This window comes from Polyodon spathula, chromosome 4, assembly GCF_017654505.1.
Source record: "Polyodon spathula isolate WHYD16114869_AA chromosome 4, ASM1765450v1, whole genome shotgun sequence".
NCBI lineage: Eukaryota > Metazoa > Chordata > Actinopteri > Acipenseriformes > Polyodontidae > Polyodon > Polyodon spathula.
The window spans coordinates 19956202-19971206 of NC_054537.1; the positions used below are offsets into that span (position 1 = coordinate 19956202).

General features: G+C 39.0%; 1 protein-coding gene across 2 annotated transcripts in view; it reads right to left on the reverse strand.

Moving 5' to 3' along the window:
* Positions 1–15005, reverse strand: part of LOC121314293 (potassium voltage-gated channel subfamily H member 2-like) — a 152522-nt gene that overhangs the window by 62219 nt on the left and 75298 nt on the right. For both annotated transcript variants that reach the window (XM_041247388.1, XM_041247387.1), the window contains exon 5: positions 14531–14745. In XM_041247388.1, the coding sequence (XP_041103322.1) occupies positions 14531–14745 (215 nt within the window). The remainder of the gene's footprint in view (positions 1–14530; positions 14746–15005) is intronic.

Genomic DNA, 15005 nt, shown 5'->3' on the forward strand with positions numbered 1-15005 from the left:
AAACAAACAAAAAATCCAAAAGAAGAGAGAACCACCCGTGAGTAAAATACTAAAGAGCGTCTTTGAAGTGGTCTATATGTGTCTGTATATGTCCTGACCTACATAACATCTCAACCCCAACAGGACCACATACGCACCTGTGGTGCAGCTCTCACTGTTAATGAACCACACACTGAAAGGAGCTGTGACCAGTTTCACCACTGAGCCAAATACATTTTACATTATTAATCTAAACAGTATACATTTTACATTATTAATCTAAACAGTACACATTTTACATTATTAATCTAAACAGTACACATTGCTGGATGTGCAGCATCACAGGGCAAGGGTGGGCATTGATAAGTTTGCTCCTGCCAATAAAAAAAAAGCAACAACAGCTATTGTGACCCAATGTGGTCATGCTTTATTAATTTATTAACCTATTTGCATAAGCCAATACAAATGCTCAGCCAGTATCAATTTACAGATTATCAAAACATGAATGAAGTTTTAATACAGAGTAAGCAATAATAAAAATGTGCCCTTAGCAGTTTTTTCCATGATCATTATACAAGTTTCTTATGCTATTGTACCATGACTTTGTAGCATACTGGATTTTTTTTTTTTTACATCAGTCAAATGCTATAGACAACATGAACTAAGCCTTTTTCAGTAAAAAAGCAAAGGTTTTGTTTGGTCAATGCTAATCACCTAACAGACTTTACCAACAGCATCAGAGACAGAGACATACAATCTAGGTTATGAAAGTGGTGGCCAGTTTAAATTGATAAATAGTAAACACTGCCATAATAATGTTCCTTAAGATGTTTTAAAAAGTACTGTTATTATCATGTAAATTTACCACAGTTACATTCCTTATGCCTGTACAGGACCGGATAGTGAAAGAGTCCAGTTTCCTGGAAAATGAATGAAGCAAATATGTTTTGCATACACTGCTAGTGAAACCGCTTTTCCAATTATAAAGCACCAGGCAGTGAAATTGATATTTATACACGAAGATGATGCATAGTCTCTCCTTGCAGTTATTAATGCCTGTTTATATGGCAGCTTCCCAAATTATTCCCCGAGTATGTGCTCCAGCTTCATGACTGCAGAGCTCCTTCTGGCAGGGAATGCCTTTATATAGGGAGACTGAGGGCACAGGCAGCCTCATAGAGTAAAGTCTGCCTGCTCGGCTTCTCTGAGAGGGGAGAGGAAAAGAAACCTGCTATTTTTCTGTGCCCATTTCTGCTGGGTAGTGGAGGGAATTAAGCTTCAGCTGGTTCAAACCTGCAGCAATGGTTAAATTTCAGGATTAAGATGTAATTTTAGAAAAAAACAAAAACAAAAAAAAAACTATATGAACATAATTTAGATATTTTATTCAACAGCATGTAATCAAAGAAATTACAAAATGATAAGTAAAGTCTACTGGAAGGCAAATTATTAGTACAGTAGTTCATGACAGACTTTGAAATGCCACATTTTCCCATTTTTGTTAAGCATATGGAAAACTACAAAGCGGTATGTAATTCAATATGTCAACGTAACATTATTCAGCAGGTTTCATTCAACTTTATCAAGCAAAATTTGTGAAGTCTATAGGGTGGTGTAAAACTTTTAGCCATAACTATACATGAACCAAATGAGGCAAACATAAAGCAAAGGTTCATTGGGTTCCATTGAACCATTACACGTGACCTGTGAGTGTTCCTTTAAGAAATACTTTGACGTTTCAGGCATTGACGGTAAGAAACGTAATGATTTTATAACACTGTCCAATTTCTAGCACAGTGTTCACGATGCATTTTCAGGCAAGCTGAAAATAATAGTATTTGCAATATCTTTTACACACAAAATTATAAAGCCTAAAAAGGGTAGGGCAATGATGTCACAAATGGGCAGGGCTAACAGTGGTGCTCTTGCCTGGAGCCCAGAAGAGCACTTTGACAGCGCACTCTTGGTGGGTTTTACCTACTGACGGTTGCCTTGGCAAAATGTTTCTTGCCATATTTCAACTTTAATTCGCATAAGTAACTGAACTAGCAGAGAGCAGAGCTTTAAATTCCCCAGGACAGGTAACAGGGACATTTTTTTAAATGACACTTTGGCCTGCAGCAAAAGTGCTGTGCTCACAACGTCCATCGCAGCGGTCAGTGACAGACAGCTTGGTGTCTTTCAATACTGTAACTTAATCCGACGTTGACATAAACGTTTGTGGGAAAAAGATTTGTTTTATTATACTTTTGCTATGCAGTCAGGGTATTGATTTGTCAAGGTACAAGAAATGCTGGGATTTCACCATTTGGATATATTTGATCTTGTTAAAAAAACAACAACAACAACAACAAAAAAACATGACTCGCACTTTCGTCAAAATTGGATAATGCTGTAAATTACTTTATTTATCAATAGAATATTTAAGTGATTTTCTAATGTAGATATGTTACCATCTAAGAATGGCTGTAGCAGGTTACTACTGTTTACAAATTTAAAGTCCAGTTTCTACGTTCACCAAAATAGAAATGATAATAAAAAAATAAGAGAAAAACGTTAGTTGCTTTAATTAATTAAGCAACAGAGCCCGTCGATGCGAGCCATAGGCGAGGGCGCTAACGAAGTCAAGGTTATCTACCACACGGTAGAGACCGCATCGAGAGGGCTATATCGCTATTAGAAAACTGTTTATTTCCTTATTTTCTCTAAAAAAAAAACTAAAAAAAAACCTTTAAAACCTATATTTACCTTGAACTTCTGATAGTTTGCCGGGTAACCTTCCACGGAGTAATAGTCCCTAACATAATTATAATAGAAAAACGACACGTAGTGAAAATTTTATTATTAATAAAATGATAATTATTTGGCTAACGGGTTTATTTATTGTGGTCTTACTCTTTCATAGCGTAATTTATCTGGACATGTACAATAATCGTTGAATAGTCCGTGGAGTACTGAGTCAGACTCAAAACGTGTTGTTGGAGGCGGGGCATCGTTCAAGTTGGCGGAGAGTGGATTGGCTGGTTCAGAAAGAACTGAAACAAGATTGGCAGTTTGATTGTCTGGCTAGCAGAGTGTTGCTTGGATCCAGGTGATGACAGAATTGTGGACCAATCGTCATTCCTGTTGATTTGCTCCCCAGTACCGAATTGAGCCTTCATTACGGTGTCGTGTCACAGACATATGATTTTGCTTGTCTCCAGACCAGCGTCAGAAAGTATGTTTAAGTAGCTTTTTTATGTTATCAGATTAATTGTAGATTAGAATGTATTTATGCGCGGACTGATTTAAAATTGAATTCACAGTTAAGCACTTCAACGTTCCAGCAGGCATCTATGCAAAACAGAAGCCCGCTAGATCTGGAAGCTGATTGGCTGATCGCACTCAATCGTTTTCTAATATATATTCCTCCTCCCTATTTTGTTGATTTGTTATTTGAATACATTATTGAAGTCTTTGTAAAGAGGGGTATGAATAATCACAATAATCACGGGGTTTTCTGTTATTGGTTTTATTTTAAAAAGTACATAAAATAATTATAGTATAAAATACTTTTTTAAATATTTACAAAAAAAAAAAAAAAAAAAAATACATATTATTCCTCCTCCCTATTTTGTTGATTTGTTATTTGAATACATTATTGAAGTCTTTGTAAAGAATAATCAAATAATCACGGGGTTTTCTGTTATTGGTTATTAATATTTGTGACGTGTAGTTTTTTAAATATTTACAAAAAAAAAAAAAAAACAACAAATACATATTGTAACACTAGGGATTGTTTTATTGTTGTTTTATTGTTAATTATCCCCGGCACCTGGCTATCATTGTAAATTAGAGCCAGGTGCCGTGTATTTAAAGAAAGCAGCCAGGTTGTTTAGGGCTGCTGCTGTGTGGAGGGCCCGGTTGATGGTGCTTTCAACCGTTAGAATCCGTGCCAGGATTGATAAATGGTTTAATATCAGTAAATCGGGGCAGGAGTGGGTGTGGGACTGTGCTCATCAGAGAGTCCAAATCAATCCTGCCCTTCAATACTGGTGATGACGTCCATGCACCCTCCCAGCTCATCCCTCACTGTGCTGTGCGCTGCGATGCACAACCAGCATAAAAGCAATTACTAGAAACAAGCTCCACACCGGGGCGTAAATCAGAAAGTTACCCTGCTGCTGCCTGCAAACATCCCTCTCTGCTGCATGGAAAAGTATGTTTATATAAAAGGCCATCTCACCTCAGGGGCTGATCCTGAACCACCTGTCCACCAGGATAATGAAGCAGGCCTTTGGGACAGCAGCATTACAATACAGATTGCCACATATTTCATTATTACAGTCTGGAGCTTATCCGCTGTGGGTTTTGTTAGCATCTGACATGCCTTTACTTTGTCTAAATGTAACAGGGTCAACAATGCCCTGTTATTGTTCACATGTTTATTGGTCACTTGTCTGTTTTATTATTATAATTTGACACATTGATTTGATTAATGCACATTTTATATATTATTGGCTGACACTCTGTAATTCATTTGTACCACTTCCTAGAAGCTTCTTCGTTAAGTCCCTGTGATATACCTTATTGAGTATCGACTAATTGAATTATTGATAGCTTTACGCACCTGAATATAAATAGCCCACATCTCTTACAAATAGCGTGGGCATCCTGGGGGTATGTGTCTCTCTGCCCTTTGTCGTGGGGTTTTGTTTGTGCAGCAAAGGGAACACAGCATAGGTGTTTGGAATGGAGAGTAACAGGAAAGTGAAACAAGCCTGTAAATGCACAGTATTTGGCTGATTGTACGCCGGTTTGAACAATAAACATGAGAGAATTCTGCATTTTTGGCCTTTCGAGCTGTTCTACCAAAAATGCATGCGTATCACCACTTCACGTGTAAATAACCACACATGGAAACTTCCCCATTGTGTATGTGTTTTTAGCTCTTACAGTCAGTGGCAGGGTTTACATGCAAGTTTTAATCATGCTGCTATCGTGCATTCAGGACGTGTCACGCACAAATGTCGCATGATTGTGCTCGTTCCAAAAGTGCACGGCAAAAACAGTGTGCGACTTAAGTGTCATTACACTTTGGTAAAGCATGGTAAAGTGCACGCTAATTGGCCTAATTAGTCCCACAGCAACAAACTCGACAGTCGTGCAAAATACTTCACAATAGACTTTCATGAAATACCTTATAGGCTATAAGTGATACAAAATGATGCATAACTTGAACTATGGTTTTTTATTGTAAATGCTTACGTGTGGCAATCTGTCCCGATATAAATAGAGTGCAGAACTCTTCAGGACATAGGCGTCGTAGGAAGACCCTGGATGACCAAAAGAAATGTCCCAGAAGCTATATTAAAGAAATATGTTTGGAAAAAAGGGGATGTAATATAAATGTATAATATGTAGCCTATATGACTGTATATATATCAAAGAGATTGTTGTCTCACCATCCATGGTCATCCACCACAGCCTGGAGAATTAAGGATGCCCAGAATTTACGATTGGTGTAATCGCGGCGGTGGCGGTGTGGGGCAGTAATTGGAATATGGGTAGCATCTATTGCCCCCATTACCTGAGGTAGACAGTATGTATCATACACACAGCGAACTATCATCTGACTCTCTCTCTCTCATCAGGCATGACAATATAGGTAGACATATGTCTGCGAACAATAAAGCGGCAAAAAAAATGTTCAGGTAGCAATGGACAGTGGATTTGTGGACTCCAAATACAATCCCGACAACTCTGTACTCTGCAGCCGATGCAAGTTTGTACAGAGCAATACCCACTCGCTTCTGCAGCGGCACAGGTGTATGGACATGTATTGGTTACGGCTCCATGTCCACCCTTGCAAGTTCCATCAGTTGGTCAAATGTAGCTCGGATGACCCGAAATATTTAAATCGATTGTTCGTCAGAGAAAGACTCGTGAAGCACAACCTCCTCCCACCAAACAGAGGGACGATGATGCGCCCGCATTCGTCTTTCCTGCCGATGCACAAATACAGGTCTGTACATAAGGGACAATGTGGATGAGGGTGTCTTCTGGAAAGAAAGCTCTAGATAAGAAAGCAATAGATGCATGTTTCCTTTCCTGCAAACTACTGCATGGGACTGAAGGAGTTCTTCCTATACAAGACTTAATCTAGCCAGTGTTTGTCTGCTTTTTTTCCATCCATTCATTTTTTGTCGCAACTACTTTGTAAGTAGGACTATGATTTTATATACCCTTATAACTAATTAGCAAATACACACAAATTATGTATTTATTATATTAACAGTGATTCTGTGAGTTTCCACATTTTCTGCATAATTAATTTTAATATTTCAACAAATTACTTGTGTTTGAAACCAACACATTTGTTTTTATTTTTGTTTTTAACAACACAGTTGTTTTTAATATATTTGTTCCACTGTTTAATTAATACATTAACGCATGACTATTGAACGCATAATCTTTTTGTTTAGCACATTAACAGTCATGCAGTTGACTAATATATATATGGGTGTGTGAAAGGACATCAGTAGCCGAAGAAGCATAAGAAAAGCATTAATGGGAATTGGTGAGTGCTGTTGTTTTTTGTATACATGCTACTTCTATCATTTCTAGAACAACTAATTCTAAAAATAATAGTAATAACTATTATTATTTTCTTCTTCTTGGCAGCATGAACCATTTTAACTGCAAGCCCTTTGCATTCTAGACAGATGGGGGGTAACCTTCTCTTCATCTCTACCTGTGTGAAAAACCTCATGTAAACCCTTATGCATTATTTAAACGATATCCTTTATCGCGCAGCATCTCTTTTCAGCGTGTTTGGTGATATTTAAATAAACCCTCCCATTATTTTATTATTAATGGGGTTGTTTGTTTGGACGACTAAATTCTCTCTCTAAAATAATGTAAACGTGGACGCAGAACTGTCATGATCATAAAAGCGCGAGAGATCTGTTGTCACGCTTTTCAGTTTTTGCCCCAGTGTTTGTTTATTATTATTCTCTATTGTGTTTTGATTATGAGAAGAAACCCTCTACCCTTACTAGTTGCACTAAGCACTTTGTTAATGTGAAGTACTGCAGTTTGCACTTTGTTGATTAAAATAATTATTTTGACTAATTTTAACCATGACTACCTGTCAATAGCAAATCTGAACTGACTATTTGCTGGTGAATTGAATAGTTGTGTTCTTCAGTAAGGCTCTTGAACAATGTGTTGCTGCTACTTTTAAACATGCTGCTCAATAAATTCCATTGATTTTGTATGTATCGCCTGTGTGTTTTTCTTGGTGACACTCTTCCATGTATTTTAGATCTGCTATCCAAAGAAAAAGAACCTGAAAAATACTTATATAATATTTAGTTCTGTGCATGTTAAAAATAACTCCTTTGTGTCTTAAATCGTTTAATCCATTTTTGTAAGCCCCCTGTCTAAGAGGGTGTTACATTAAGATGTTATTTACTATAAGGATCGACCCAGAGTAGCTATGCTAAGGGGTAACTTAAGTTCCCCATTTTGCTAGTGGCATAACTGTTGCTTTTTGCTAAAGACTTTAATATCTCTGTAGCTATGATGTGATTCTATGATGTCACAGGAACATCTGTCTGTGTGGTGTTCTCTTTAAAATGATCAGTATTCAGTGTTTTTAATATAATGCTTTTTAAAGTAAGTCTAGCACAGATAACACTGGGTGCCCCTGAACAATACACAAAGTTAGTCCAGTAAAAAGGTATTAAACCCGGGATTTAGTACCAAGAAACTGGACTCAACCCTAAAACAATTACAAGATTTTGATATTTGTATTATAAGGTTCAGCAGACACTTGTACTGTAAGTTTTTCTTTGTTTTGGATAAGGGGAAAACATAACCTGACAGAGCTTAATCACCATCCGATTCAAGCATCACCGGTAGAAAGAGACAAGCTGAGATTATCACTGGCCCCTCCTTTTCTTCTGTCACAGATAGAGTTTTTGTATTGCATACTTGACATGTAGATATTTCAAATGCAGTGCTATAGATATGCAAGTTACTGCAAACCCCTTTCTGCATTGTAAGTTAGTTTCACTCCAATGCTCTACTAACAACTAGGACATTAATGAATCTGTATATCATAGAAAAGAGTATAAAAAAACCTCCCAAGAAACAACAGCGCGCTGCAAAACAAACAAGGGGACCAGTGATGATGCTGCTTCTTTGATCTCCTTCACTGTTTTTAGGATCACTTTTGTCATGAAAGTAATCATGTGAAACCAAATTGTATTGTATTGAAATTTTTAAATCTTTGAGCTCTGCTGTAAAATGAGTAGAACGCTATTGCCACCTGGAGGACAAACTTGGAATTGTACTGTTGTTTCTGTTCTCCTGCAGCTCAGAATTTCAGCAGGACTCTGGAGTGGTGCTGGAAACTCCCTAGTCTTGAGGGCAGAGGCCAGACATTTAGAGGAAAATGACACAGCTCTTATGACCCTGAAAAGTTTCTGCAGGAAAGCCCAGAATTACATATTAATTTAACACTAAAGCACAAATAAGAACTGCAGCTGCAAAGCATTTGTTAAAATGCTAACAGCATTGCATTTGTTTAGTATATTTCACGCTACACTTTCGATTGGTTTGCAACGATTGAGACAGACACAACACTACAGTACATCGACCCCTTAGTTTCCTGAATATGGTTTTATTCACCTAGTGAGATTCACGTTTGTATGTGTGTATTATTTGTTTTATTTGTTTCAACAATATATTCTACTGTTGCTTTGGGCTTAAGGGGGCCTCAAGTCTTCTGCCTTTTTTTCTGCCTCCCCATTTTTTTGGCTACCAGCTGCCACTGATCAGTGGTGACTTCATCCAAGACAAAGGGTGAACAAAACTTCTTTTCTCCTTCTTCAATTGATTTGAAATTGGTTTGAATTCTGGTTCCTCGAGGTTATTAATGCCTAATTGCCCCCCACTAGGAGTGCAAAGACTTTTAAATACCTTCATGGCCTTTGGGGGTGTATGTTCAAGAGTGGTTTCCCAAAGTTATAAAACACTTAAGAACATAAAAGATAACAAAAACACCACAAATGTAGTGCTATCTGCTCAAAACATTGTTCATGTACAACAAAGGGTTTGCTGTATAAAGCATTTATCTTGGATTCCTTACCTAAAGTAATATTAGTGGTAATTGGCATCAGTGAAACTAACCATTTGTCCTACACATTCCCTATGGGCAAATCACAGGAAAAAGTACCTTGCATAGTAAATAAATAGCATGGACAGTTCGCCCACAGTCGAAAACGGGGCCCGTAATGTAAAAAGAGAAATGATTAATTGCTCTGTGAATTTTTGTATAACAGAGGTTTTGTAGAAGTAAGATCCAAAATGATATATTGCCTGTTTCTTTCTGTAAATAGGACATTGGAAATGGATAGCATAAGGCAGGTAATTAGAGTCTCTTGACTACAGAGTTTGCTCTTTAGTTGAATAGTGAGATGTTTGATTTTGAACCGAGAACTTAGCGGTTCACATTCATCCCTTGCCTCTCAATGCAGTGTAATGGGCTGAGATGCCAAGCCATTACAAAATGCAGCATAACAAGAAAGAAATGAGTAACTGAAACTAATATAGAACAAGGAGGCAGAAAGAGGCAATTAAAGACTTGACTCCTGTGAGGCACTGTCCCACAGCAGTGCAGGTCTGTGCTATTCTCAAAGTGGACTTTGAAGGTTTGCTTCTGTAAACATTGTAATGATTTATACTCAATGGCAAGTGACTTAGTAACCACAGCATATTTACACAAATGTTACTAATAGATCTTTGCATGGCTAAGCATCAGTTTAGGCTTCCTGTTCTATGTGTTTTCCAGCATTCTCTGTTTACTCTTGTTGTTGCAACCAGTCGCCCTGGAAACCAGATTATTTCTTTATAATAATTAACCCTTACTCTGTCAGCAAAGCCAAAAGTTTATATTTTCTTTGCATGGAAATTGTGAAATGCTAAACATTTTGCCCAGGACATAAGCCATAACCAGTTTAGGGAGCCACTGTATCACCAAAATTAGTGGATGTCTAGTGGCTCCACTGTGCTTGTTATGGTAGAAAACACACCGTGGCCATATAAAAATAAGCTTTATGTTAAAATATTTGTCACACCAGCAAAATGTATTGCTTCGCAAATAGGATGCCTGTGTTCCTGTTTGTACCACGGTAAAAACAGTACCTTTACATTGTTCCATTAAGATCTTTGAGCAAACCTTTAACAAACACACAACACAAAAATGATAGTATAATCTAAGAGAAAACATCCAGAGTTTCTGCCCGTTTACACTAAGCACTTTTAAGGCGGCATTGATGCCTCTTCAGGGTTGTTTTTTGTGTAAACACAGCCGTCCTAAATCCAGCAGTCCTAAATCTTTCTTTTTTATTTTTCTACAATTTGAAAATATATTAAAACATTTGGCAGCAATTTGATTTGCAGGACTTCATTGTAAAAAAATGCAATAACTTTGTTGTAAAAAAAAAAAAAAAAAAAAAAAAAAAGGGAAACAAATAAAACTACCAGTGAGCCATTTTTATCCAATCCTCCCTAAACCTGATCAGCAGAATGAATCCATTCAGCCACTTCCTGTGTATCCACAGATCCACTGAAGCACAACCCCTGTATATCCACAACAATGGCATAGCCAAGGGTGGGCCTGAGTGAGCAACGGCCCACCCAGTTCGCACACATGCCCACCCAAATCTGCGCCTATGTGAAGGCCAAGTTTAAGTACATTTATTTAAAAAAAAAAAAAAAAAAAAAAAAATGTCAACTGTGCACCCGAAGGCGATGTTTAAGTCAAACAGGCCATTTTTTAAAAATGCTGCAGGCTTTAGCCAATCAAAGAAAAACAGTCACTGTGATTCAATATTTAGGTGTGATCTTCCTCTCACACAACGAATCATGTGCAAGCCACGTTTGATTGATAGCATGCGAGACAGTTGGCGCAGATCTGTTGACAAGTCTGAGACGTTTATTTTAATGTGCATTTTTAAAGTAAGTTATTAGTAGTGAGGCGGTCAACATGGCAAAACAAATATGCACACACTTTTAAGTTTTAAGAGTTTACTTTACTTTAGTAGAAAGGCTCGAGTGAACAGAATTAAGACAGCTGCCGAATGCTGACAAATAGTTTAAAATTGCTTTCATCTTCTTTCAATTTACCATGAAAAAATAGGAATTTTATTTTCCTTACAGTATTTCACACTGTGAATTCATACTTTTTATCAGTGCTGTGCATTTGGTTACTATGGCAATGGTGTCAGACAAATACTAACTTCATGATTGGTGTTCGTGTCATACTACAATGACTTAGAAAATCAGTGGCATATGATGTTATTAATAATTTGAAGGTATCTGTGATATCTGTGATAATTATTTCTGCGTAGTATTAGAAATGTAGAGAAATACATAAACTTGTGTAGAAGATTTCTCCCGTGTATAAGATTTATTTTAAAGGCAGCACGTTCCTTTTCATTAGCGTGTCAACATAATTTTAAAAGGTTTACAGAACTTGAACATGTTGCTGAATTTGAAAACTCAAGGTTGTTTTGTATCTGAGAAAATGCAGTGAAAACGAAAGCAGCCATATTTACCTGGCAACGAGGTATTCTCAGCACAGCTAAGATTTGTAGTTTCGATTTGAAGGCAGCAGGAGCTTAGCCTGATTTTACGTTTTTGCTTGACAGACACCCTTATGAAGGGCAACTTACAGAGGTAACAAGTTATTACAATATAGCTAAGAGATTGCAATACAGCTTAGAAAAAAGCAATACAGCTTTTTTATTTGGGGATTTTTTTTTGTTTCTGTTTGCACTTTTTGGTCAAATGAAACGGTTTTTGCAGTTATTGTGCACAGTGTGTTTGTTTCGGTAGGTTGCATGTAAATGTTCTTGGTATTTGTAGGGTAAACGGCAACTACTGTTATAAACTGCAAAAAATGTTCGTCTTGCTTCACTCTGCACCGTACATTTTCAGTCTTGGCTACTTTGCTCTGCTCAAACCCTGGGGAGATATTTGATGTATTCAGAGTTTTAATTGATTTAAATCATGTTTGTAATGTAAACTATTTTTCCGATGACAATAGCAAATTTAGTGAAAGCCTACTTTGGAGATTTGCAATTTAGTTTTTCAACTTCAGAATTCAGCACTACATGGCAGTGCCTAGAAGTTGGAATAATGGCAGGATGTACCATTTCTCCACTGGCTTTTACCATGGCAATGGAAGTAATTATTAGGGCATCAAAATGGGTAGTGGGAGGAGAGCGCTTGGCTTCTGGAATGCAACTACCACCAGTTTGAGCATACATGGATGACATGACATCAATGACTACAACAGTAGCCTGCACTAATCGGTTATTGGGCAAATTAACCAATAACATTGAATGGGCACAAATGCAATTCAAGCCCACTAAATCAAGGAGCAATTAAAAGTAGCAGATAAAAGGTTCTACATTAATGGTGAGGCAATATCAACAGTGTCCGAGAAGCCAGTGAAAAGTCTAAGGAGGTGGTACAACGGGGATCTAAAGGACACAGTTCAAGTGGGAGAAGTTAGACAACAAGGACATGTTCTCCCACCACCACAGAACATAAACCTCTGAGTAGATGAGGATCCCTCATGTCCTTTGTGTTCATCACCTGCAACATTAAGGCACATTTTGACAGGATGTAAGGTGGGTCTTAGCCAAGGACGGTTTACATGGCGCCATGACCAGGTGCTGTGAGGTATGGCCTTAGCATTGGAAGACAAGCGTAACCTGACCAATAAGTTGCCACCAGTTCCATCAAAGCATTACACACAAAAGACAATAGTCCTCCGTCCAGGAGAGCAACCACCAATAAAAGGTGTTAAAACCAAGCCTCACCCAGGACAACTGGAAGCTGCTAGAGACTGGAAGATGCTGGCAGATGTTGGTAAACGGCTTATTTTTCCACCTGAGATTGCCACCACTAACCTTTGACCAGACATTGTCTTGTGGTCTGGATCAGCACGCCTTGTTCATCTGGTAGAGTTAACAGTGCCATGGGAAGATGCTGTGGATGAGGCGTATGAGAGGAAGAAACTTTGGTATGCTCAACTAGCTGCTGAAGTGGAAGAGCGAGGATGGAGAGTCCGAGTTTACCCAGAGGAGGTGAGTTGTCGAGGATTTATGGCATACTCTACAACCTGGTTTCTCAGAGATGTCGGGTTCAGTGGCCAAGAGTTGTATCGCACAGTGAAGAACTAATCTGAAGCAGCTGAATGGAGCAGCAACTGGCTGTGGTTGAGATGGAAAGATTCTGGATGGGGATCTCAAGCACAATAGAAAGAAAGCAACGCTGATGTACAGGTAAGTAAGCTGGGCTGAGCTGAGTGGGGGATGGAGGGTAGTGATGCTGGGACGCCAGAATCACTGTTGAGCCCTCTTGAGGTGTCGTGGGCTTGTCAACGAAACACAGAGGATGGAAGGTGCCCACTTGAAGACCCCAGAGATGTACCCTACTTAGCTCAATCCAGACGGTTGTCATGCTGATACATTGGGGAGACACAACTAGGTTGATCCCCGGAGCCAGCATTGCAGCCGTTGTGTGTGCTGAATGCGCTGGGGAGGCAAAATGAGCTGATCCCTGGAGCCAGCATTACACTTCAGCAATCAACACCAGACAGAAGGACATCTACATCATCAGATGAAAAACAACACAAATGGATCGAGATGCAGATGGATCACATTAGTTTACTGCAAAGCTATGTCTTAGTTGGTGTTTATCTTGGCGTGAGCCGAGTTCAAATCAGCATGAAGTTTAACATCTACTCTCATGTAATGGAAATCCTGTGTCGTTAGACCTTTGGTACTTGCCCATGCACCCAAAGTTGGGGCCAACCCAAATTTTCATTCCTAGCTATGCCTCTGATCCAAAGATCTGCTGAAGCACAACTGCTGTGTATCCACAGATCCGCTGAAGCACAATTGCTGTGCATCCACAGATCCGCTGAAGCACAACTGCTGTGTATCCACAGATCCACTGAAGCACAACTCCTGAGTATCCACAGATCCGCCGAAGCACAACTCCTGTGTATCCACAGATCCACTGAAGCACAACTCCTGTGTATCCACAGATCCACTGAAGCACAACTCCTGAGTATCCACAGATCCGCCGAAGCACAACTCCTGTGTATCCACAGATCCACTGAAGCACAACTCCTGTGTATCCACAGATCCACTGAAGCACAACTTCTGTGTATCCACAGATCCACTGAAGCACAACTCCTAGAAGCTACACAACCCTCAATATGAAACCTAACTAGGTGCAAAAACTTTTATAACAGCAGTAACCTCATTATGCCTGAAAGTTTTCTGGCATTGACAACATTGATTTGGCACAACATAGTTATCGCTGAAGGTCTACTGCTGCTGCAACAGTAGGACCAATTATTTTATGACAGAACCCCAGTGTCACTGCAGTGTACATTCTGTGATAAACGCAGCCTCAGCCAGCATCCTGTTTTATATTCTACCTCATACGAACAACAGCAGTAAGCTGCCCACGAGGCCTGTACCTGTGTGACCTTCTCAGTGACGTTGTGTGTGCGGTCCTTCAGCTTGCACGGTGCGATGATCTCCGTGTCTGTGGATGGGGAGGCTATGAATGGATCCCCCTTGAAATCCACGAAGTTCAGGGTGATCTGGGGTATCTTGCTGATGGTGCGGTAGCGCATCAGGTCAGAGTCCGAGGTGGAGTTCAGAAGGGTGGTTTTGATGTGATTTATTCCATCTGTGGAGAAGCAGGAACTGTCTCATGGACATATTGATCTCTTAAATCCCTCATACACTCATGCCTGACCACATAAGAACAGAAGAACTTTATGAATGAGAGGAGGCCATTCAGACCATCAGGATCATCCGGTTCCTAGTAGCAGATTGATCTTAAGACTTGAAGGATCTCAGTGATTAACAACATGGCTAGGTAACCCATTCCATACCCTCACCATTTTCTATGTAAAGAATTCTCTTCTACCATCTCTGTCCAAAGTT